A 23,569-nucleotide genomic window follows, 5' to 3' on the forward strand; every position below is an offset into this window, starting at 1 on the left:
ATGTCTTATGCAACCACATCCACGATCACTAACGAACCAGGACAAACTGACTATGTCGTAGTACTTGATCCAAATAATCCAACCACTACTGTTACAGAAACTTGGTCTGAAAGCTATACTACAACGTTGACCAGCTACAATGAACCAGGTGGAACGGATACTGTGATAGTCGAAGTCCCCTCTTCAAGTTCAAGTACACTTATCGTGACAGATCCTTCAATATCGTCAACAATTATGAACTCACAGGAATCCGGCTCAACCGATGCCGATCAGTCCTCCCATAAATCAGATGCCAATGAGCCATCAAGTTTTAACACACCATCGGCCGAGTCACAAAGTTCTGTCGCGGATTTTTCGTCCACTACAAATTCACTAAGCGATTTGAGCTCTGTAGATTCAGAATCGGATATAACGGAAGTACCATCTGACACGTCCACTTTTGGAACAAGTGACTCTTCGATCCTGAAACCAAGTTATTCATCGGAATCATCAATACCTGAAATTGATAGTGAATCCATTTCATTATCATCGAGTGATTCAATTAGTTCATCTACTATGCATTCTACAGACTCATCCTCAATCACAAGCGACTCATCGGATTTGGAATCTTCTAATGATATTCTGTCAAGTACCGAGGAACCGTCTACACCGCAAAGCTCTTCGAACGAGCTGGTAACTAGCTCAGAGTTTGTATCCAGTGAGGCAAGTAGTGATTCTTCCACAGCAAATAGTCACAAGACAACATCCTACAGCTCGACTCTTGCTGGTGACTACGGAACTACGTCCACCGATTCCAGCTCTGTAATAAGTGACACTGAAATTGCCTCATCCGATTTATCATCTAGCTCATCTGATACTTCTTCATCTAGTCCATCCGAGACTTCTTCATCCAGTGAGTCTGCAAGCGACGGAATATCTACAGTTAACACCGATATTTCCTCCACGGATATATCAAGCAGCAGTGAAGACACCACCTCAGGCGAAACAGATGCAGTGGAATCTTCATCAAGTCCGAATGATCATATCGGAAGCATCACATCGTCATTTTCAACGTTGCATTTGTCATCAACAGTGCCAAGTTTAGTTTCGAGTCAAAGATCTACTTATGCGTCATACGGTAACTCAAGTATCAACACCAACACCGATGTATCTTCCGAACAGGCACCACAAGGCTCACCTGTACCAGCAGATAGTACCACCATTGATGGATCATCAGAAGCAACAAAAGAGACAAGCGACTTTACAAATATTATTACAACGTCATCTGAACAAGGTCCTGTATCAACAGAAGAGAGTATTCATACTACACCAACTGATGTGACAAGCAGCGACTTGGGTACAAACCCCGATGTTGACACAAGCTCATTGACGGGCTCTGGATGGCAATCGAACTCGAATGCAGGCAGTGAATCACCAACTACTACTGAAAGCGCATATGTTACTAGCACAACATCAGCTACTGTCCCAACAAGAAGTTTTCCAGCTACTTCCGGCCTGGAATATATTCCAGTGAAAGGCTTGTCATCAAGTGCATCATCGGTATTCAACACCAACACCAACACCAACACCAACACCAACACCAATATTCCATTCTTAAGCTCGACACAAAGTGGGAAGGGCTCAAACACGAAATCACAACCAATTGGTCCTGGTGCTACATCAAATGCGGATGTTACACAACAACCTACATTGGAAGTCCCGACAAGTTCAACTGAACAAGATCAAGCACCTGATTATCAAACATCTTCCTTGGAGAACTCTGATGTACAACCAACCACAGAAGCTACAACTTCTACACCCGTTGGCGGTATATCGTCTTCCGCAGAAGCAACCACAGAAGCAATTACTGAAACAATTGCTGCTCCTTTTTCTTCATTGTCAGTTGGTGATGTGAATTCAAGTCCAAGTTCGGAATCCAACTTAGGGGCAAATCCAAAAACAGAGGCTAACCAAGGCTTAGCTCCATCTGCTCCAATAGGATCTAGTGAATCTTTGCCTACATCATCACCAAATTCACCAGATTCAGAACAACAATCAGACAATTTATCTGTTGATACTACAACACAATCACCAGCGACTACATCCAATCTTTCTACTGACACATGGTGGACATTGTCACAACAATCATCTTCATCTTCTACAATTACATCAGAGACATCATTTTCGCCTATAAACACTTATGAAGGTTCGGGCTCTAAAGTTATTCCAGGTTGGATTTTATCTTCTTTGACTTTGATTTTCATCTTCCAGTAATTAGTGAAGAGAAACTCTCCTTAATATACTACCTTACATTATTTTTAAAAACAACTTCGGTTAATTCGCTACATGGTATATCATTCCAAGCACATTTTCGGTTATTTCATTAACTTTTGTTATCATTTGGTTCTTGATTGTATTTCGTTTATATAAATAAAAACAGTTTTTCGTATATTACATGATGTGTAGTCTGATCTCTATAAAGGCAGTCTTAGTAATTGTGGCGTTGGACACACAGTGCGAAAAATAATCAACCCTCGCAATTTTTTCAAGAAAGTGCTGGCAAATAAAGTCTCAATTGACATCGACAATTAAGTATCCACCCCCATGATGAAATTCTTAACCGCACTTGCATTATTTGCATCCGTATTATTCTACTTCTTTGGTCAAGCATCAGCAGCCAAGGATTTACCAGAAAACCCACCAATCACCAACAAGGTGTTTTTCGACATTGAAGAAGATGGTAAATCAATTGGCCGTATAACTATTGGATTATTTGGAACAATTGTCCCCAAAACTGTTGAAAATTTCAAAACTATTGCCATTTCAACTGATTCTGAACAACAATACACCGGATCCATTTTCCATCGTGTGATCAAAAACTTCATGATTCAAGGTGGTGATTATGAAACCGGTCAAGGATATGGAGGTAAATCAATCTATGGTAATAAATTTGAAGACGAAAATTTTGAATTGAAGCATGATCGTAAATATAGATTGAGTATGGCTAATGCTGGTAAAAATACTAATGGATCACAATTTTTCATTACTACTGCTGTGACTAATTGGTTGGATGGTAAACATGTTGTGTTTGGTGAAGTTATTGACGGAAAAGATGTGGTTGACTATATCGAAAATGTCAAGACCAGCCGTGGCGATCGTCCAGCTAAAGAAATCAAGATTGCTAAGTCTGGAGAGCTTGAAGTTGAAGGTGGAAAAGAGGCTTCAAACGAGGATATACAAAAAGATGAACTTTAGTTTCTTAGTCTATATAGGGTTGGATTTTATACCTAGTGTCTCTAGTGTACTTCCCTTTCCATACAATGGAATATCTTCCAAATAATTTTTATTTGTAGTGTCATTGACGACTTCTGTCAATAGCATATCGAAAGCAGCAGCACTGGGGATAGTGGAAGTCGATTGAGTTGGAGTTGTTACAATACTGGCAGGTGCGCCTATCGCAGGACTATCTGTAATTGCAATTGGTGTTTCTAAGTTACTGATTGGCGTGGGATCAGAATTGACTTGGCCAGTCAGACTTGTACTCTTGGGGTTGCCATGTATTGAGTTGTTAAATGAATGTGCACCATCAGAAATGTGATAACTTGTCATATTGTTTAATGTATCAATTGACAGCTTTAGTGATAGCACAGTTGCAAGTAATCTTGATGATAAAATGTCATAGACCTTTGGTGCTTGATATATATTTGCTCCAATGATGTAATAATCTTGTAATGCAGTAGCACTTTGTGGGTTCAACCGTTTCTGCTTCCGTACAATCCAAAAGTCTGGTTCCTTGACGAAAGCAATGACAAACTCTATCCCTGTCATTTCTGATAATCGTGATTGGAAATATTGATGGAAAGATATATGCACCGGGATTTGAATTTGTTGATATTGAAACTGCATCATCAACACTTGATTGTTTGAAGTACGATCATAAAATGGAGAGAGAGCAAAGTATTCCAAGACATTTGCTGTGTTTAGACCCCTCTCTTGTATGAATTCAGGTGATTTCCATTGTATTTCATCTAATGCTTCCATTATAGATTATGCTGTATTGGTTGTAATTATGTCTATAAACCTATGTTTTTAAATGCGCAATAAATTTTTGGATTTCATTATTTAACCAGGTAGCTTCCTCTTGCATAGTAGTTGGAGTACGTTCTTTTCTATCAGCATCATTTTGAGCCAACTCACTCTTGTCAACCTTCAAATGATCAAGATATTGTCTTTTCCTAACCTCAAATCGCTTGTATTCTGCTTCCAAATCTTCTGATTCTAATTTACTGTATATGGAATCTCCATAACCGTCGGTCATGTATCGTGGAATGATATGTGTATGTAGATGTGGGACCAGCTGACCGGCTTCTGGTCCATCTTGAATTGCTATATTAAGGGAATCAGCTTTGTATGTTTTGGTAATAAACTTTTGTATCAATTGCAATGTATTCATGTAATCGATCGACTCATCAGGTGTGAGATCGCCCAAGCGTAGTACTGCAGTTCGAAGTGGAACAACCAAAACATGGCCTGGAACCAAAGGCTTTAAATTTACTAACGCATAAGTGAATTTTGTCCTGTAGAATACTTGGTTGTTGACCAAGTACTTGAAGAAGTAGATATCGTTGGCAGTCATTGGTGTTGTCATCCAAAACAGTTTTATTTTTCAACATCAAACTGATTTACAAGAGAAAAAAGTAAACCTGTGAAGCAAGGACTACCTTTACATCAGACGTGAACCCCGAGGATAACAACTTCATACCCTGGACTAGTTGATGAACAAATCCACTTGCCTGAAACTTTGCAAACTTATCTCGAGAGTGTCTGCTACCATCTTCCTCTCTCTTATAAAGAATTTTCTAGAAAGAAGGATCAATGCTATAGAGCGGGGCGGTTTTGAAAGTTAAAAGCGCATTTTCTACATAATGATCAGATTTTATGCAGTCTCTATAAAATAATAATATTGAAGGCCATAAAAAGGTAGAAGGTTAATTACTATGGATCTCAAACTTTGGATATGACCTTACATCGGTCTCAGTTTCGGAAATGCAACCGTAATACTCCGATCAGTTGATTCTTGCTCTTAGTTGATATCAAACGTTTGATGATATATGAGCAGAATTTCTTTCCTGTTATCCCGTCGTTCGCAAAAGATTTAAAAAACGACATTTCATAAAGAGAAAGAATGAGCCACAGAAAATGAGAGTAAAACCGTTTTAGTTAACAAAAACGTTTCCCTTTAAGAGTTACGACATTTCTCTTAGATAAAAAATACAAACAACGCGTATGTCGTCAACTGTATTTTTTTGTGATTGTTTTAATTAGCGTTAGTAATATTTTTTGGTCCTCGGTACATCATACATACATTGTAAGAGTTGGTCTTTTTCAGTCTGGAATCGCTAAATGCTCACTAATCAGAAAAATTTTGTCAGCGCCAAAGAGACCAAAAAAAAACAGACCACTGATAAAATAAGTTACTTAACTGCAGGGGGTTCGGCGCCACAGCTCGTATACAATAGTGGATAGTACCAACCACCACTCCCTTTACGACGCATATCGATCTCATTGTATCTGCTTGTGATTTGTTTATTCGTAAATACCGAACTCGGGATTAATAGTATCAGACCAACAAAGCTAGTTTTGGAAACACCGATCCAGAACGATCTAGATTGAGTTCTGTAACAATATACAACATTGGTCTTTACTCCTCTGCATACTGCTATATTATACTGTTACATACTTATTAAAATTCATATGCAAAGAGATGTATGAGCTTAGCAAGTGACTAGCGACATTTTGTATTGCATTTGTAAGGTTTGTGTTGTAGAAAATCGTTTTCTTTTTCTTTTTATTTTCAATTCCAAGTTACTAAACCGAGAAAAAAAAAGTAACGTGTGCACGACATTTTCTATGATTTTCCATTACTGTGTCAAAATTAGAGAAAGATAGGTAAGTTGAAGTGCAATATATATATCAACCGATTTCTCTCCTGTTCTTTGAAAATCTTCTTTTATCTTGTTTTCCTCTTCTTTTATAAACATTTTTTAATCAAGTTTCTTTTTTACATATACACACGCAACAATGGCTTTACAAATTCAAAAACCAGCTCCAGCTTTTAAAAAGACCGCTGTCGTTGACGGCGTTTTCGAAGAAGTTTCATTGGAACAATACAAGGGTAAATGGGTCATTTTGGCTTTCTTCCCATTGGCTTGGACTTTTGTTTGTCCAACCGAAATCATTGCCTACTCAGATGCTTTTAAGAAGTTTGCTGAAAAGGATGCTGAAGTTTTGTTTGCTTCCACTGATTCCGAATACACTTTGTTATCATGGACCAATGCCGATAGAAAAGATGGTGGTTTGGGTAAGTTGAACATTCCATTAATTGCTGATACCAACCACTCCTTATCAAGAGATTATGGTGTTTTGCTTGAAGATGAAGGTGTTGCTTTAAGAGGTATCTTTTTGATTGATCCAAGAGGTATTTTGAGACAAATTACCATCAATGACTTGCCAGTTGGTAGATCAGTTGATGAATCTTTGAGATTATTGGAAGCTTTCCAATTTACTGAAAAATACGGTGAAGTTTGTCCAGCTAACTGGCAACCAGGTGCTGATACCATCAAAGCTACCCCAAATGATTCAAAGGAATACTTTACCAAGGCAAACAAATAAATTACTACAAAAAGACAATAATGTTGTGTCACTTAAACAACTTCCTCTATTTTGAAAAGGATAGAGAGAGTTTTATAGAATATTGTGGCGTTGTATGTATTAATTAAAAATGAAAGGACAACTTTATGGACTAAAAATGACGATTGTAAATACTGTGACTCTCATCTTTCGTAAAAGGATTGCTCTGCAATCTGATGGTGTATTACATTTTATGGTAAATATACTCGCACAAAGTCACATTGATAAAGATTATGTAGTAAAAGATAGTATGCATGCAGTTACGAAATATTAAATGAATGTGGTTTACTGTTACACAAGCCAGGCTACAAATTTAAACCAAGTCAGTAGGGATAGCTTCGACATATTGCCCCTCTTCTTCACTTCCTTTATCCTTCTTTACCTCTATAGCAAATATCAAATCTCCTTCAAAGCCATCTGGGGCATGAGTGATGTAGAATTCTTTTCCAAAATCAGACCAAGTTCTATCCCATGGATCGAAAGTAGTTGGGACAGTCAAGGTACGGCCATCACTATCAATGGGATAACCAGCATAATATGTACTCCAAAAATAGGGATCAGTGGTACGGGGATCATTCTCTTCAGTTGGTGTCCCAGTAGCAGAGCTAGTAGCAATAGTGGTTGGTGTAGCCGCAGAACTTTCTTGGTCGTAGCTTGGTGCCAATTCTGTAGGAATAGTCTCGGCGTATTCCTCTTCTTCTTCACTTCCCTCATCCTTTTTAGTACCTATTCCGAATCCAGTTCTTCCCACAAAACCATCAGGAGAACGGGTGATATAAAATGGTTTATGGAAATCAGTAAAAGTCCCATCCCAAGGATCGAATGTAGTAGGGACTGTTAATGTATGGCGATTCTCATCAATTGGATAACCAGCATAGTGCACACTCCAAAAGTTGGGGTCAAGAGTGCGTGGATCATCGCCTTCTGTTGGCGACTCCGTAGTCAATGAAGCTATCCCTGTCTCTGATTCCAAAATGGTAGGGGCCTCGGTAACAGCAGTAGTAGCAGCGGAAGGAACTTCTTCAGTAGTAGTTGGTGTAGCAGCAACACTTGCTTGGCCGAAGCTTGGTAAAGCATCATCTCTGATCGTTAATGGAGCAGCATTAACTGTAATGCAGGCAGCTAGAGTCAAAAAGACAATTGAGTATCTCATGGTTGGTAAATATGTGATGTTCTTGATGAACATACTGATTGATCCATTACAATGAAGATATTGACCCCCTATTTATAGTCACTTTTTAAAGCGATCCGAAGTGAATTGGTGTTATAGGAACACCAAAGGCGGCACATTTTCCAGTGTAGCAAACATAATGCTGTTGCCATTTGTGATTAATGGTTGACATGTGTTACTTCCGTTGAAACACCATCAATATAGGTGCAAATTCAACTATTGAAGGTTCATAACCATTATTAGTTATAAATTGAACCAGTTGAATTGAACACAAAAGCGAAACATATCATATTGAGATTAATTTTACTCCGTGAGATTCACTCAATCCAATCAGCGAACTATTCAGCTATCAAATCTTGCTTATTACGAAACAAACATCTTGAAAAGACGTGTTTCATATAACAGCGAACGGTGTACACAAGACCAACCATGTTTCTTGTAAGAATTCCTTCACTCTAGCACATCTTTTTCCACAGTTGTAATCAAGCAATAGTGCATATTGAAATTGATGGAATCACGCCATAGAAGTCCACGAAAGTGGGTAAAACAATGTAGGAAACTCCTTTCAAATGAAACACAAAGATCCAGTAAATTGCTCTGTTTTGGATGGATGTTTACCGACTTGTTTCTCTCTTCTTGTTTCAACAAATTTTCTTTCTTAAGTTTTCTTTATTTCTTTTTCTAGTTAATTTTACGAAGAGAAAATTCATTTTTACGATTCATTTTTGTGTAACACAGGCGTTTGCAACATAGTTATGAAGTTAGTTTAATAGCCTCCTTACTAAAGGAAATATAGACTAAGGACAAGTAGTAGCTTACTTTCACAACCGCAGCCTTGTAGCTGAACTCAGACACATTTCTTCATCTTTAGAACAATCAAAGGCAATTTCTGAGCACTATGGCACAAAATCCACACTTCTAAATTAGTTGTAATTAATGCACTCCTACTTAAAAATGCCATCTGTCAAAGTAGTAATTAACAACATGTTTGTCCTTTTCCATGTTCTAATACATGGTATTATAGGTATTGAGCAATATTTCTCATTGAACAATAGCAATCATTGTATCATAATTGTTTTGTGAGTTTTGTACTTTTCTTAAAGTAGTCCTAAAGGCGTCAAAGCAACAATTCGTCTTTGAATCATTCAATATCCACAACACGATAGCAAAACTATGCAATGTTGTTTTCCGGATTAGTACTTTATCCGTTGCTACTGATGTCCCGCAAACATTCAAAATTGAAGACAGAGCGAGAGAGAAACCAAAAGTTTACAACTTGTCTACTTGATTAACTCACATGATATTTCTAACCTTTAATACCTTATATGGTACCATCACGCTACGTTGTTATGTACGTTTTCTCTTAACTCTATCCCAAGAGGTTGTTGGTTTCCTTTTCCTGGATGTACCAGAATCTAAATCTTTATCCTTGTTGAAGATACTCCAGTCTTCACCCGCAAATTGGTTCGCCATGTCCCTTTGCTTTTGTTTGAAACTCTTTTTAGTTTGGGCTGTAGGTAATCTTGTGAAATTAGCCTCTTCATAAGTTTGAATCTCCTTTTCTTTCTTTCTATCGTATTGAGTTTTTACACCTCCACGACCATGACTAACAATGGTAGATCCAATACTTGCTTCAGCCGTAGGAAGGTCACTTTGTTCTTGCAAGTATTCCTCCATACTCTGGAGTTTCTGTGTTGGAGCGTTCTTGGCATCAGAATCTTTACTAGTTGGGGGCGCCATAGCTGATATTTTAGGTGGCTTATATTTCTCATTTGAGGGTGATTTGGTTGCTTGAGGAGCTAATTTGGCTAATGCGGCAGCATCTGGTCTAAATGCCATCTCATCTTCTTCTGAATCAACATCGTTATCTTCCTTTCCATCCGAACCATCATCGTTACTTTCGTCAGCATCTTCTTCTTCTTTCTTAGCCTGTAATTCCTGACTTTCTGCTTTGCTAAATGTTTTCATAAGATTTTCAATCTGGTAAGTTATCTTCCTTTCCAAGGGTTTCACACCTTTCTCCAAGGTGACCCTTTGAGCAATGGATCGCTCAATAGCTTCATTCTTGAGGTTCTCATTTTCATCATTGTCCATTCTATCTATCTGACCAAGCACAATCAATACCAAGTTATTTATATAAGATGCTAATGCCAGATTTTTCAACGAGAGTAAGGAGATGCCCTCGGCTTCAGTTTGTCCTGATTTTTCTAGTAGATTTTGAATGAAACTGGGATGCTCAACTTGTGCAGTTGCTGAGGTCAAGTCCTCAACTGCGTTATTTGCTGCATTGGCTGCAGTGATGATTGACTTTAGTGTACCATCTATATTTGACATGATATGTGGCTGACAGACTGTGATAATATAGTAGAAATGCATACTTTTTTTTTTTTCCCATTTCGCTTATCAAAAAAGAAAAAGGGCATCGCATAGGAAAAATCAAAACTTACTACCACTATCCAATCTATCAGCAAAAGACATGCCTCAAAACGAATATATCGAACAACACATCAAACAACATGGTAGAAGGTTTGATCATGAGGAAAGGCAGAGAAAGAAGAAAGCCAGAGAGGGCCACCGTGTGGCTAAAGATGCTCAGAACTTGAAGGGTTGGAGAGCTAAACAATTTGCTAAGAAGAGGTATAGTGAAAAGGTTTCAATGAAGAAGAAGATCAAGGCTCATCAAGAAAGTAAAGTCAAGGGTCCATCTACTCCCAAGGAGGATGAAGGAGAGGCTTTGCCAACATATCTTTTGGATCGCCAAACCAACAATACAGCCAAAGCTTTATCATCTAGTATAAAGCAAAAGAGATTAGAAAAAGCTGACAAGTTTTCTGTTCCTTTACCAAAAGTTAGAGGTATTTCTGAAGAAGAAATGTTCAAAGTGATCAAAACAGGAAAGAAAAAGAGCAAGAGTTGGAAGAGAATGATTACGAAACATACCTTTGTCGGAGAAGGGTTTACTAGAAGACCAGTGAAAATGGAAAGAATTATACGTCCTTCAGCATTGAGACAAAAGAAGGCCAATGTCACCCATCCAGAATTGGGAGTTACTGTATTTTTACCGATTTTGGGAGTAAAGAAAAACCCACAATCACCCATGTACACCCAACTTGGTGTGTTGACAAGGGGTACTATCATAGAGGTGAATGTCTCCGAGTTGGGTTTGGTGACGGCTGGTGGTAAAGTTGTTTGGGGTAAATACGCTCAAATAACCAATGAGCCAGACAGAGATGGATGTGTTAATGCAGTGTTGTTGGTATGATTTGAGAACTACAGTGATGCCGGTATCACTGATAAATAAATCATAAAGGTTTTATAAGTATACATTAGCATTTACAGATCGGAAATTAGGAAATAAATGGTAGAAGAATTTACCATTGGAAGAAGTAGTCATCTTTTGCCTCTATACCATCTCCCATCTTCACGTCTGTCTAAACAATAGCCGATTAAAATTGAATTCTACGCTAACATCTTCTCACAATTCCCGTTTCGTAATACGTAAGGTTATACAAATCCAACAAAACTGTTGACAAAATTCAACAACCTGATGAACCATCTATTTTCATCAGTGTTCAAAACCATATTAATAATCATTTCTTTCTTGGCTTTGCCATTGACAGTCTCTTGTTTGGTAAAAGTTCGCTTCACAACAACATTTTTCTTTACACACCACACAATAAACAAAATGGTGAATAAACTGACAGCAAAATTCTTTAAAAATTTCCATGCATTAAGTCCAACAATTTTCAAAAGAGCTATTATCTTCCTTTTCTTGATTTCAAAATCATCCAATGGTAGTTCAGGTTCCTCTTCTTCATTGGGAATATGTTCTTGATTTCTTCTTCTGCTGTTAACAAACTCTCTAGTGAGTCGATTGATAATAGCATTTACTTCGCTCTGCCAGTTTTTAAAATCATCAGCAACGTTGCTAGAGCCAACTTCGCCTACTGGAACCGAGTATATTGATCCAGGGCCAACATATCCTGCCTTCTGAGAGCCAGTTTCATATTGAATATGCGGCTGGGTTGAATGTCCAGTGAGTGGTTGTGGATGCTGACTTTGTAACCTCTGTTGATGTACATAATCATTCAATGACATGGTGTTTTTTCTAGAATGCGAGTATATGGCATTCAAATTCAGCCCCACTGTTGAACCGGGACCCCCTCCCCTTGAACCGTAGCCGCCAATACTTGGTGTTCTATTTGAAAGTCTGTCTGTATGACTAAACAGCGGCGCATTGGATGGAAATTGGAGATTGTTGTCATTTTCATCGTCCGATACAGGTAAACCCTTAATTTGGTCCCAGAGGTATTCCAATTCGTTTAACAACTCCCGCGCTTCATGTGTACCACTGGCATATACTTTCATAGTTTCTATCAAAAAGGCAATATATCGTTTCTTCGCCTCTGTTTTTGGTAGACCTTCTTCACGCTTCCATGCGTCCCATTTCTTTTTTGCTCCTTCATCTTCAGGGGAGAAACCCACAGGACGAGGCATAACCCCCCTCACATCTCCTTCTGTGGCTTGCTTGTATAATCCGTAGAGCTTAATTCGGCTTTCTGCAGGCGGACGAGGTAATGAGCCATAATTAGAGCGCGACGATAAGGCTCTAATGGTGGAGATTGCTTTAACAAACACGCGATCTACTTGAATGTTAGTATTGCACGCGGACAAGTTTTCTCTCGATTGATACATACCAACGCTATCGGACATTTTCCTTTCAGTTTCCAGCTGGTTCTCAGTTAACGGTCAAATTGTGCAGTTGAATGTCTATTTTGATATCGTGTACGTTATGAATCTCTTTGATGGTTTTGTTGTCGTTGAAACAGAAAAAAGTGCTGAATTGTTGTTTTGGTTAAGTGGGGTCGCACAAAAGATAATTGCAATGTACAGGTGTACTGTCATATGCAAAAAGATTGAGACACACCTTTTCTGAGTTGGACGCCTTCCGTAAAGTAGTCTCTACACAACCGTTGAAATAACTTTGCGGTTGAGTTTGACTCAATCGTTCATCGAATAAAAGAGTAGTACTATTAATTTTCAGAGGTTTCAGGGTCTGACTACAAATGAATGTACCTAGATTCAAAGTTTGATTTTGATAACGACAGATGTGAGCTAATGAAATGGACCTATCGTATCCATGGCAAAAAATGGAATACAATGGTGAGTAGTCAGCTTGAATTTTTCAATTTAGTTTGCACCAAAATAGGAACCAAATATGGCATAGAATTGTGAAATACAAAACTAAGATTTGGCACCAGAGTGTTGGCAAACATGTAAAAAAATCGTCTCTCAATCAAAACTTCATAATCTCAAGTGCCCATTCTGATATTTCCAAATATTTTACAAAATGACTTCACAAGGAAAATCACTCTATATTTCGTTTCACAATATCGTTAAATATCAATTAAAACCCTATTAAAACACTTTCTCTCTCTTCTAAAAATCAAATACCCCATTTAGTTTTCTGGTACATCGATTTCACCAGCATTTATAGCGTCAATGACATCATGTGGGTTCTTACCGTCGACACGGCATCCAACAGATTGAGCGGTTCCCAAGATTTCTTTAGTGACTGAAGCCAAGTTCTTACCGAATGATTTGTCTTGCATCTTTCTGGCAATTTCAAAGATTTCGTCCAATGGGATGTTACCTGAGTGCTTAACGTTCTTTTCCTTCTTTCTATCTCTCACTGGCTCTTTCAAAGCTGTGATGACCAATGATGAAGCGGATGGGACAACTGATGCGGTGGCTTGTCTGTTTTGGATTCTCAATTGAACGGTAACTTTGATACCTTTAAAATCCTTGGTAGCCTTGGCGATATCTTCACCGACCTTCTTTGGTGATAAACCCAATGGACCGATCTTTGGGGCCAAGGCAGATGAAGCACCAACTTCACCACCTACAGCTCTCAAGTAAAGGAATTTAACTTCTGATGGGTCGAATTTTGGAGGCATGGTTGACTAATGATTATATGCTAGGGTGAGATGATAAGATCCGTAAAAAGACTTTTCAACTTTTTTCACTGCCATATTAATTTTTTTTTCCATTTCGCACGTAGAGTACTCTGTATACATTTTTCTTATTTTTTGCGCATCAATAGTAAGTAAAGCTGAAGCCCTATATAGTCATGTGACCAGATGTGACATAGAGAATGATATTCAAAATAATCTTCTATTCTTTTCAAACTACGCACCTCCATTCACAATACACCGCCAGGAATGTCTGAACTTATTCTTGAATCCTCATAATCCTCAGGTCCGGAAGAGGAAACGTCAGCTAATTGCCGCAACATTATTGCCGGATGTTTTCCAAGCTCTTGTAATTCCTTATACACAACAACTGGCTTTTCTGCAAGTTTTAAAATCCTTTCCTTGTCACCATAGCAGATCACAAGTACATATTTTGACCAGTCCTCGCGTGGAATGTGGTGTCGTTTCATTGCATGCTGTAGGATTTTTAAGCACGAGTCGTCAGTTGATGCACGTAGTTGCTTGAGGGGTTCGTTGCCTGAGTGTGATCTTGATTGAGGTTGTTGGGCTATAGACGGCTGTGATTGTGGTGGCTGTTGTTGTTGGTGAGGCCCCAATGCAGTTTGAGTTTGTGACTGATGTAAAGGTGATCTCAACTGTCCAAAGAAAGATGTTTGTTGTGATTGAGTCTTTTGTTGATCTGTGTTTACAGTAACGGTTGATCCAGATGAGGTATTTTCAACTAGTTTGGGTCTCAAATTACTCATTGTACTGCCGTGTTGGCCTTTGTTTCTTTGTGAACCTACTTTTTGCAACTTAAATTCATGTGATTTGTCGTCAACAACTTTGGATACTAATTGAGAAATAATCTGTCCAGTGCCCATGGATAACAAGCTCCCTGAAGAGAAGCGTTTCGTTGTTGGACTGAGAGTATCACCTGTAGAAAGCCGATCTGGGTCGCTAATGTGTCCGCTGTTAGGTCTCGTCTCTACTTTTTCCTTTTCGTCTACCAGATGCAGTGGGGAAAACGTAGGTGAATCTAAAGTAGCCGCTGGACCTGGATCTAAAATTGGCGTCGGAAGTGGCTTAGAGTCTTTTAGCAATCTGATCACTGGTATCAAGTCCGTCTTTAGCTTCTTGAAGTTGTCATTCAATCTCTTGATTTCATGTTGAGTTGGGGAAAGAGGCAGATCAACTTGCTGGCCTCGTGCCTCTCTATTAAATTTTCTGATCAGTTCTTGTATTAAAACCGCCGACACCTTTAAGCTCTCCAAAGATATTTGGCTGCCATCTATGCTGAAATTATTCAAAGCATATTCGGGATCGTAAATCGATTGTGGGGGGTACTTCTTGTAGTGCTCTTCGATAAGCTCGCTGACACTTTTCTTTATCAAGAGTCGCGTCCTCAATGTACCAATTCCCAATTCTTTCAAGTGCTCTGTTGACAAAAATGGTAATAGTGAACCATCAATGTTGTTGTCCAAAAATAATGATCCATACCGTCGATCCTGGTCTTTGGTAACCATATTGATGTAGGTGGATACTTGAGCTGCATCCCATTTCAAAAACGAATCGTTGAAACTTGGCGTACTCATCTGAACTATCCCTGGGTTTTAAAAAAGTAACACTCCTCCTTTTGTTGACTATCCGTATGCACTTTGTTGATATGAGCTTGAATTTACGATGGAATGATCTTTTGCGCGTTTCAAGTAACAATGTAAATCGGAAAAGGAATTAGAAAAAAGGCCAAAAAACGTTACACAAGGCTGAGTATGTTAGCGAGACCAACTGTTTTGAAGAGGACAGTAAAGTTAGAAAGCATGTTGGGCGAACACTGACAAATAAATGCAAGCGAGCATGTGGGGAGCTTTCCGTATTGAAGAATTTAGTTGATGAAATGACGTATCGAGACAAAGACTACAAGTCGCGTGTTACTTTAAAAATGTAGTGCAAAGTCAAAGAGCACCATCCGCAAGGACTTCCCTACAAACTTGTTTACTGGATTGAGCTCTAACCTACACTGAATTGTGGCTCTATACAATTACTATACCTTGTTTCATTGTTGGTATAACGTTCTAATATACTCGTTATATTCCTTTACCAAATTTAGCATCAATATTTACCAAAAAAAGACTAAGTCCCTTTATTACACCACCCTGGGAAACTTTAATTCCGCAATTAGTAATCAACAAACATTCATCGAAATATTCACAGGGATGAACCTACTGTGAATATTCTTTATAGCTTCTGTTTTGTGGAAGATCTTTAATCACCCTTTGATCAGATAACTTTCTGTAACCACTAACCCGCTTCAAAAATTGAAGCATAAAAAGTAAATTGTGGCTGCCTGATTAGAACAATAATTTAGCCAATATATTATATCTAATTACTGGGCAAAACAGGTAATCGTCAAAAGTTGTGGCGTATCTTATATATATCGTGGCATTGCTCAAAACCGTCTGCTATTGTTTAATTTGTTCAATCAAAGACAATAGAATTGGTTAAAAAGTGGAGATAATTGATCATTTCCAAAGATTAAATGTGGCTCCACGGACTTAAACCTTTAATTATCAGTACACACCAATACTTGATACCCAAAAGGGACTTATGTCCGTCTCAATTAAAGCTTGATCTTTATCATAAGATTTTTCATGGTATTCGGTTTTGTGAAATCAAAACTGAATTGTGGTTCAAATTTGTGATGAAAACAATTTGCAGCCACAATTTTTCAAACATTATAAGAAAGCAGCAAAACCGCTTTCGAATTGATCTACAACTTGTACAATTCACCAATTAACAAATCAACCACTTCAAACTTTAATAATGCCAGCTCGTCAATTAAACCTCCCTAGCGCCTTGGTTGGGGGAAATAACTTAGTTGTTGACCCAAAGGGGAAAGTAGCTCTTTCTGAAGAAGCTGCTAAAAAATTGGCTCCTGAATCAATTTCTTACTTACCTACTTGGAATAGGAACGAAAAGTATGAGCCATACGAATTTCAAGAACACCAAGATAATGCCTTAAAGGCTGATAAAAACTTGCCAAATTTGTTTCCAAAGGATAAAAAAGTTGAAGTGACTACAATCTCTCCAAAGTTGGGTACTGAAATTAAGGGTGTCCAATTGTCTCAATTGAATGATGCTGGTAAAGATGAAGTTGCTTTGCTTGCTTCCCAAAGAGGTGTTTTGGTTTTCAGGGACCAAGACTTGATTGCCAAGGGACCTGAGTACTTGACCAAATATGTAAGTCATTATGGTACATTACATATTCATCCAACTTCTGGCGCCCCACAAGGTCACCCTGATATTCACTCAGTTTTGACAGGAGATTCCAAGGAGGACCCATTTCAAACTAGAAATAGACTTGTTGGTTTCCACTCTGACGTAAGTTATGAATTGAACCCTACTGGTGTTTCTTTCCTCGCTGTCACCAATATCCCTAAAACCGGTGGAGGTGATACTGTTTTTGCTGATAACATTGAGGCTTACAATCGTTTGTCACCTAAGTTCCAAGAAAAGTTACAAGACTTGTATGCTGTTCATAGTGGTGTTGAGCAAGCAAATCATGCTGCTGTCAAAGGAGGTGTAGTCAAGAGACACCCAGTTGAAAATGTGCACCCAGTTGTTCGTACCACTCCATCAGGACAAAAGGTTTTGTATGTCAATACTGGCTTTACTAGAAGAATTGCTGACTTGAAAACAGAGGAATCTGAGTACTTGTTGAAATTTTTGCTTGACCACGTCAATAATGGTCATGATTTCCAAATCAGAGTCAACTGGCAACCTGGAACTGTTGTCATCTTTGACAACCGTATTGTTAGCCACTCAGCAATTTTGGACTTTGACACTACCGATTCAAGATTGATTATTCGTGCTGCTGCTAGAGCTGAGAGACCAGTCCACGACTTGAAGGACTTGAACAAGCCAGACGAAAATCTTGTTTACGAAGGTCCAGAGTATATCGGAGGTAGATAGAAAATGTATTCAATTCTTAAATTCATAAGCTAGATTGTTTGTTACTTCCAATATGTACTTTCACTACTTGAAATTGTAGGTGAGTGAATGGTTTGCATTGGAAACTAATGCACAGTTGCCCATGTTGTACGATTCCAAGCTTCCTTCTGGGCTGACATCAATGTCAAAAAAGTCCATCGGGATACCAAGTGTCGTACAAGCATTTGGTACGTCAACAACCCCGGCAATACGTCCCTCAATAGGGGCAGTGGACAACAACAAGTAAATTTGATAATCATTGTATCCAAATTTTCTCAAGTACTCAATTGCTCTAATACATGCTTGTCTATAAGCAGTTGTTGCACAAAGATACTTTTGGTTGCCTTCTTCATCGACAGAGAACCCTTCAAATGTCAAGTATCTTGAAGGACCATACTGATTTTGAACATCACCTGGGGTGAAGATTGGACTCTTTATAGAAAGCTTTTCCATACCACCTTTGATTACGGAAGTCTTGATGGATAAAACACCCGGCATTTCAATTGCACCACAGAAGGAAATTTCACCATCACCTTGGGAGAAGTGCAAGTCCCCAACTGAAAACTTTGCTCCTTTAACATACACAGGGAAGTAACACTTGGACCCTCTTGACAAGTTTTTGATATCACAATTACCCCCGTTCTCTGGTCTTCCGGGAATAGTTCTAGCACCCTCAGTGGCAATACGTGCAGCAAGCTCTCCGGTGGCACTACCAGAATGTGCATTCAACTCCAAAGGCGGTAATGCAACAGCAGTGTCATGTTGATGTTGAATACTATTAATCAACCCAACCTCTCTTTGATTCCATTCTTTTAAAACTTCACGAGAAGGGGCAGTACCCATAATACCTGGATGAATTAAACCAGTAAATTTAGTATGTGGAATATGTCTAGATGTTGCGTGAATACCTTCAAGGTCAAAGATTGCCTTCGCAGCTTCTGGATAAAACTTGTCCAAGAACCCACCACCGTTTTTCTTATGGAAAATACCACAGTATCCCCATGGTTGTCTATCCAATGGTTGAACATCTTTAATTTCAACAACCAAAACATCACCCGGTTCAGCACCTTCAATGTTGAATGGACCTGAGATGTAGTGAATTCTAGTAAGATCCACATTCAAAATATCATCAGCCGAATCATCATTTTTGATTTGGTTTCCAGTCCAATCTAAACATTCAATCTTGACTGTTTCACCAGGGTGTATTGTCTCAGAGAATGGAACATCTGGGTGCCATCTGTTGTGCACTTGTGGTTGCTCATAGCCAGGCTTGTTGAGATCGACTTTTGTAACGTAACGAATTGCTTCTGTAGGCATTGTAGCTTTTTGAGGTGGTTCTCTAAGGAAACAGTTGGGATGGAACTTGGGGGAAGGATTGGGCCTTTATATATACCAAACCCGATATTAAACTCCCATTAATTTGTGGGTGTTGATAAGACGGAATTGGTTTGTGTAATTTGCCTCATTCTGGCTAGAAGCGATGCGGAGTGTTTGAACAATCTAAAAAGTTTAAATACCAAAACATAAAAATCTCTCCATACGGGGTCACTTGCCCATTTTAATTAGCCCTTGAGTGTGTAAAGGCGTGTATCTTAGCTGTTGGGTGCAACTTCTCTGCAGAAGCCTTTCTTCAGCTGTTGTTATATCTTTTGCAACAACATCAAACCTTTGGCTCTTGTAAAAAAGTGTAGTACTATATAGTCCATTTGACGTGTAGCTCGGGGAATAAAACGAAAATAGGGGGACAGATTTAGTAGGTCCTGACTCCCAGGGAGTCTTTTTTTAAATTAAGGGTAGATGGTATCACTTTGCGGGGCGAATTTAAAGTTTAAACTGTCAAGTATTGGGGTACCGGACTCCAATCAAGCTCGGTTATCTTGAATTACGGCTGAAAGGCATGGTGCTCAAGAAGCCTATTGAGTGGAGAGAAAATAATAACAGCCCATTTTATCAATAGAACGCCTTCACTCTTCACGTACACCTTATTATGCATCAGTCCCAGGAGTAGCATCACGAAGACATCATCCCCACAAAAGCTTAAACAAGAGACTAGTTTTGCTATCCACATGAAAAGCTCTATTAACTACACCTATAAAGAAGACGTCTCCGGGTTTCGCAAGTAAACTCTATTAAAATTCCAATCTAACATTACTTTATGAAGCCATCTCTGGCATTCCATCGTCCTTCCAGCTTCCCGAAAACATGTGTTTGGCAAATGCCATTGGATCACCTGACGACTTGGCTCCCATTTGATTTACATCGGGACTAAACGAAGTTATTGGCAATACTAAAACATCATCAATAGCAATGGGTTTCTCCATCCCAGTGAAAAGTCGCCAGTCAACATCGACTATTTGGTTGAGGTACTTGAAGACATAGTCAGTGAAAATACCAGGTCCTGTCCAGTTCATTATATCTCCACCTTCGTCCTTTCCCAAAACTTTTTTCAACTGTCCTTTCTCTGCTCGCGTAAGCGTTATATCTGAGATTTGAGCTATAAGTTGGGCCAACATAGGATGGCCACGTTTTGATTGAATCGTCCATTGACAAAATTGGATTCTGCGTGCGTACCAATCCGCCCAATCTGGCCGATCTGGGTCGGCCTCAATTCCGACAACTAATCCTGCATTGTTTGATTTTCCAGCTATTTCCTCATTGTTACTTGCCCAGTCATCTATAGGTTTCAATCCAACGGTGTCTATATCGGTGTACACTCCTCCTCTGGCGAATAATATCAAGTAACGGAAAAAGTCTGCTTTCAAGATAGACTTAGGCATGATGCGGTAGGCTTTGGCGACATCTGGTACCTCTGAGTATAGCTCAGCAACAAGAGCATCACACTGTTCATCTGGAATCACAAAGTGTTTGTAGTTTGGGTTTTTATCATCCCAAGTCGCTTGGTAATTGCGATACCTTTTTGGGAAGGACTCATCCCCCAAATCTACTTTCCACGTTTGCCAAATAAATTTAGGGAAGTCGCTGGTAGTATCATATGGAATACTTTGATAAAGCTGCTGAAGAACCTTACTCGATTGATTTGGAGTTGGCTTCAACCTTGGTTGGAAATTGAATCCTCGAGTTTTCCATTCCTTATTAGCTTCAAGCTCTCGTAGAAGTTGTAACTTGTTGGAATTTGGTTCAGTCTTGTAAGATACGTGTCCATCGAATGACGAGTAGAAAAGATATATCACAAGTAGTAGGACTGTCGTAACAAGTGCTGTTTTTAAGTTCCTTCGTCCCATACTATATACAAACAGACAGCGTCTCTTCAGTCAGTGAAAAGAGAGAAAAACCAGAGTGTCAACACGTAACACACATAGCCGCGCTACCGCGGAAGATGCTTACTCAGAGACTACTAAACCCCTCCAATCTATCACTTCAATAAAAATAATAATTATAATATACAACTATGCATCCTAATATAAATGAACTCGATGTCCAAATCTTTCCTGTTAAATGTATATCAAATGTATTCCCACAAATTTTAAAGGGAAGAAAGATTCTTTAAATATCACAATTTTTTTTAATTTTCTTTCCTTCCCAATATCTCTATATGTAAATGCCTTTTCTATCTGTATCCTTAAACAATGTATGAAAATGAAAATAATAAAATAACTTTGCAAAACCTAATAATACACGAACCGTAACGAAAAAGCAAAACAATGTAAATGTTATAAAAAAAGAAGAACCTGAATCTTTTTTGTGATGATAATGATCTATTGTGTGAATATTTTTGAAAAATAAAGTATTAAAAGTGATTTAGAATTGAGCTCTAAATGATGCAAAAAAATAGTGGTGTTGTAAGCAGGTACATACCGCTTACCACCACGAAGTTGAAGCAGATGGGTTACCATAGCTTGAGTTGAAGTTTGAGCGAGAACCGTAGCCACCACTTGAACCATTGGAGTTTCCCCATCCACTGTTTCCTGAACTTCCCCATCCGCTACCAGCACTACTACCCCATCCTGAATTGGAGTGTCCACCGCCGCCAGATCTTCTAAAATCTCTGGTGGCACCTCCACGACCACCGTATCCTCCACCACGGGAAGATCCACGACCACCTCTACCAAAGGCTGATTCTCTTGAAATCTTGGTTAAGAAATCAGGAACTTCTTGATTAGCCTCAGATAATAACTCAATCATATCCTTGGCAATGTTCTTGTTATTTCTGTTAAAAAAAGCAGTAGCAATACCAACGTTACCTGCACGACCAGTACGACCAATTCTATGAACGTAATCATCAATGTCACCTGGCAAGTCATAGTTAATAACGTGAGAAACATTTGGAATATCCAAACCTCTAGCGGCAACAGCAGTGGCTACCAAAATTGGCGCTTTACCGTTCTTGAAAGCAGCAAGAGCCTTTTCTCTTTCATATTGGGATCTGTCACCATGGATGGCAGTAGCAGGGAACCCTTGGTCATACAAGAAATCAGCCAAGTTGTCTGCCATTCTCTTGGTCTCAGTAAAGACAATTGTCAAACCTGCACTGTTGGCATTCAACATATCCAAGATAACTGACTTCTTTTCATCATCCTCAACATACAAAACCTTTTGAGTAATGTTTTCTGAAGTGGAACCAACTCTACCAACTGAAAGGAAAATATAGTTTTTTAAGAAATCACGAGCCAACATTTGAATATCTCTTGGAAATGTAGCAGAAAACATCAAAGTTTGTCTGTTTTCAACACTTGGCATATCACATTCTTGTACAATTTGTCTAATTTGAGGTTCAAAACCCATATCCAACATTCTATCAGCTTCATCCAAAACCAAATACTTGATGTTGGCCAATGAGACTCTTCCTCTTTCAAGTAAATCCTTAAGACGACCTGGAGTAGCGACTAACAAGTCACAACCTCTGTCTAATTGTCTGATTTGATTTCCAATATCAGCACCACCGTAAACGACACAAGGACGAACCCATGATCTGTAAGCAAACTTTTTACTTTCATCGTAGATTTGGGAAACCAATTCTCTGGTTGGGGCCATAACAAGAACTGTTGGATAAGCTTTGTGTGATGAAAAAGTTCCGGTAGATTCAGGAACTGGAGCTGGACCGTTGGCATAAGATTCAGATAAAACAGGGAAAAGGAAACCACCAGTTTTACCTGAACCAGTTTGAGCACAAGCCATCAAATCTCTACCACCAGCGACAATTGGAACGGAATACTTTTGAACTGGAGTTGGCTTGGTAAACTTTGAGAATTTAATATTTTCAACCAATAATTCATCCAATGGTGGCGCGGTGAAAGCGGTAATTGGCTCTGGTACATCGTCACCACTGGCTTCAACTGGAATGTCGTCATAGTTGTCAAAGTTGATACCTGAAGATTGAGTACCTTCTTCTTCTGGAACACCGAACAATTCAACTTCCAATCTTTCGTTACGTGGTGCAGGAACGTGTTTTCCATCAACCCATTTACCTACACCTGGGACTTGTCTTTGGTATCTACCACCTCCAAATCCAGATCCTCCTCTAGCTCCACCTCTGGAGCCATTAAATCCAAAACCATTGCCTCTGGAAGAAAATCCTCCTCTGTTATCATACCCGTTACGGCGAGATCCTCCAAATGGAACCTCATCAGAACTGTTTGATTGTTGGCCAGATCTGTTTCTCAAATGTGGTGGCACGTATTGTCTGCGACCATTTTGTTTTGGTTGATATTGACCGTCGCTTCCGTTTTCTTGAACACTCAAGTTGTTCATTTGTTGACTAATGTCAGACATATTTGTTTATAGTTAAGTAGTATATATGTTGTAATCG

At 38.9% G+C, this 23,569-nt stretch overlaps 15 protein-coding genes across 15 annotated transcripts in view; 5 read left to right on the forward strand and 10 right to left on the reverse strand. All coding sequences in view use genetic code 12, as the record gives it.

Moving 5' to 3' along the window:
- Positions 1–2,253, forward strand: part of CORT_0C04220 (Als7 protein) — a gene marked incomplete at both ends in the record, with an annotated part of 4,668 nt that extends 2,415 nt beyond the window's left edge. The window contains one exon of the mRNA XM_003868651.1: positions 1–2,253. This exon is cut by the window's left edge and continues 2,415 nt beyond it. Coding sequence (XP_003868699.1) covers positions 1–2,253 — 2,253 coding nt within the window.
- Positions 2,254–2,586: 333 nt separating this feature from the next.
- Positions 2,587–3,234, forward strand: CORT_0C04230 (Cyp5 peptidyl-prolyl cis-trans isomerase; the record flags this gene model as incomplete). The annotated part of the gene is made up of 1 exon (XM_003868652.1): positions 2,587–3,234. One exon carries the CDS (start codon positions 2,587–2,589, stop codon positions 3,232–3,234), a length of 648 nt encoding a protein of 215 aa, XP_003868700.1.
- Positions 3,235–3,243: 9 nt separating this feature from the next.
- CORT_0C04240 (Med6 protein) lies at positions 3,244–4,020 on the reverse strand (the record flags this gene model as incomplete). The annotated part of the gene is made up of 1 exon (XM_003868653.1): positions 3,244–4,020. One exon carries the CDS (start codon positions 4,018–4,020, stop codon positions 3,244–3,246), a length of 777 nt encoding a protein of 258 aa, XP_003868701.1.
- Positions 4,021–4,060: 40 nt separating this feature from the next.
- On the reverse strand, positions 4,061–4,627 carry CORT_0C04250 (Hnt2 dinucleoside triphosphate hydrolase; the record flags this gene model as incomplete). The annotated part of the gene is made up of 1 exon (XM_003868654.1): positions 4,061–4,627. One exon carries the CDS (start codon positions 4,625–4,627, stop codon positions 4,061–4,063), a length of 567 nt encoding a protein of 188 aa, XP_003868702.1.
- A 1,433-nt stretch (positions 4,628–6,060) lies between these two features.
- On the forward strand, positions 6,061–6,651 carry CORT_0C04260 (Tsa1 protein; the record flags this gene model as incomplete). The annotated part of the gene is made up of 1 exon (XM_003868655.1): positions 6,061–6,651. The coding sequence occupies one exon, from the start codon at positions 6,061–6,063 to the stop codon at positions 6,649–6,651; it is 591 nt and encodes a 196-aa protein (XP_003868703.1).
- A 331-nt stretch (positions 6,652–6,982) lies between these two features.
- CORT_0C04270 (hypothetical protein) lies at positions 6,983–7,855 on the reverse strand (the record flags this gene model as incomplete). Its single annotated transcript, XM_003868656.1, has 1 exon — positions 6,983–7,855. One exon carries the CDS (start codon positions 7,853–7,855, stop codon positions 6,983–6,985), a length of 873 nt encoding a protein of 290 aa, XP_003868704.1.
- A 1,332-nt stretch (positions 7,856–9,187) lies between these two features.
- CORT_0C04280 (Lcp5 protein) lies at positions 9,188–10,216 on the reverse strand (the record flags this gene model as incomplete). The annotated part of the gene is made up of 1 exon (XM_003868657.1): positions 9,188–10,216. One exon carries the CDS (start codon positions 10,214–10,216, stop codon positions 9,188–9,190), a length of 1,029 nt encoding a protein of 342 aa, XP_003868705.1.
- Positions 10,217–10,316: 100 nt separating this feature from the next.
- Positions 10,317–11,102, forward strand: CORT_0C04290 (Nsa2 protein constituent of 66S pre-ribosomal particles; the record flags this gene model as incomplete). The annotated part of the gene is made up of 1 exon (XM_003868658.1): positions 10,317–11,102. The coding sequence occupies one exon, from the start codon at positions 10,317–10,319 to the stop codon at positions 11,100–11,102; it is 786 nt and encodes a 261-aa protein (XP_003868706.1).
- Positions 11,103–11,344: 242 nt separating this feature from the next.
- CORT_0C04300 (hypothetical protein) lies at positions 11,345–12,553 on the reverse strand (the record flags this gene model as incomplete). The annotated part of the gene is made up of 2 exons (XM_003868659.1): positions 11,345–12,483; positions 12,538–12,553. The coding sequence occupies 2 exons, from the start codon at positions 12,551–12,553 to the stop codon at positions 11,345–11,347; spliced, it is 1,155 nt and encodes a 384-aa protein (XP_003868707.1).
- Positions 12,554–13,299: 746 nt separating this feature from the next.
- CORT_0C04310 (Rpl12 ribosomal protein L12) lies at positions 13,300–13,797 on the reverse strand (the record flags this gene model as incomplete). The annotated part of the gene is made up of 1 exon (XM_003868660.1): positions 13,300–13,797. The coding sequence occupies one exon, from the start codon at positions 13,795–13,797 to the stop codon at positions 13,300–13,302; it is 498 nt and encodes a 165-aa protein (XP_003868708.1).
- Positions 13,798–14,042: 245 nt separating this feature from the next.
- Positions 14,043–15,407, reverse strand: CORT_0C04320 (Ste50 protein; the record flags this gene model as incomplete). Its single annotated transcript, XM_003868661.1, has 1 exon — positions 14,043–15,407. The coding sequence occupies one exon, from the start codon at positions 15,405–15,407 to the stop codon at positions 14,043–14,045; it is 1,365 nt and encodes a 454-aa protein (XP_003868709.1).
- A 1,228-nt stretch (positions 15,408–16,635) lies between these two features.
- On the forward strand, positions 16,636–17,784 carry CORT_0C04330 (hypothetical protein; the record flags this gene model as incomplete). Its single annotated transcript, XM_003868662.1, has 1 exon — positions 16,636–17,784. One exon carries the CDS (start codon positions 16,636–16,638, stop codon positions 17,782–17,784), a length of 1,149 nt encoding a protein of 382 aa, XP_003868710.1.
- Positions 17,785–17,847: 63 nt separating this feature from the next.
- On the reverse strand, positions 17,848–19,119 carry CORT_0C04340 (hypothetical protein; the record flags this gene model as incomplete). Its single annotated transcript, XM_003868663.1, has 1 exon — positions 17,848–19,119. One exon carries the CDS (start codon positions 19,117–19,119, stop codon positions 17,848–17,850), a length of 1,272 nt encoding a protein of 423 aa, XP_003868711.1.
- An 836-nt stretch (positions 19,120–19,955) lies between these two features.
- Positions 19,956–21,044, reverse strand: CORT_0C04350 (Och1 alpha-1,6-mannosyltransferase; the record flags this gene model as incomplete). Its single annotated transcript, XM_003868664.1, has 1 exon — positions 19,956–21,044. One exon carries the CDS (start codon positions 21,042–21,044, stop codon positions 19,956–19,958), a length of 1,089 nt encoding a protein of 362 aa, XP_003868712.1.
- A 577-nt stretch (positions 21,045–21,621) lies between these two features.
- On the reverse strand, positions 21,622–23,532 carry CORT_0C04360 (Ded1 protein; the record flags this gene model as incomplete). The annotated part of the gene is made up of 1 exon (XM_003868665.1): positions 21,622–23,532. One exon carries the CDS (start codon positions 23,530–23,532, stop codon positions 21,622–21,624), a length of 1,911 nt encoding a protein of 636 aa, XP_003868713.1.
- Between the last annotated feature and the right edge of the window lie 37 nt (positions 23,533–23,569).

The sequence above is a fragment of the Candida orthopsilosis genome (genome assembly GCF_000315875.1).
Source record: "Candida orthopsilosis Co 90-125, chromosome 3 draft sequence".
Taxonomy (NCBI): Eukaryota; Fungi; Ascomycota; class Pichiomycetes; order Serinales; family Debaryomycetaceae; genus Lodderomyces; species Lodderomyces orthopsilosis.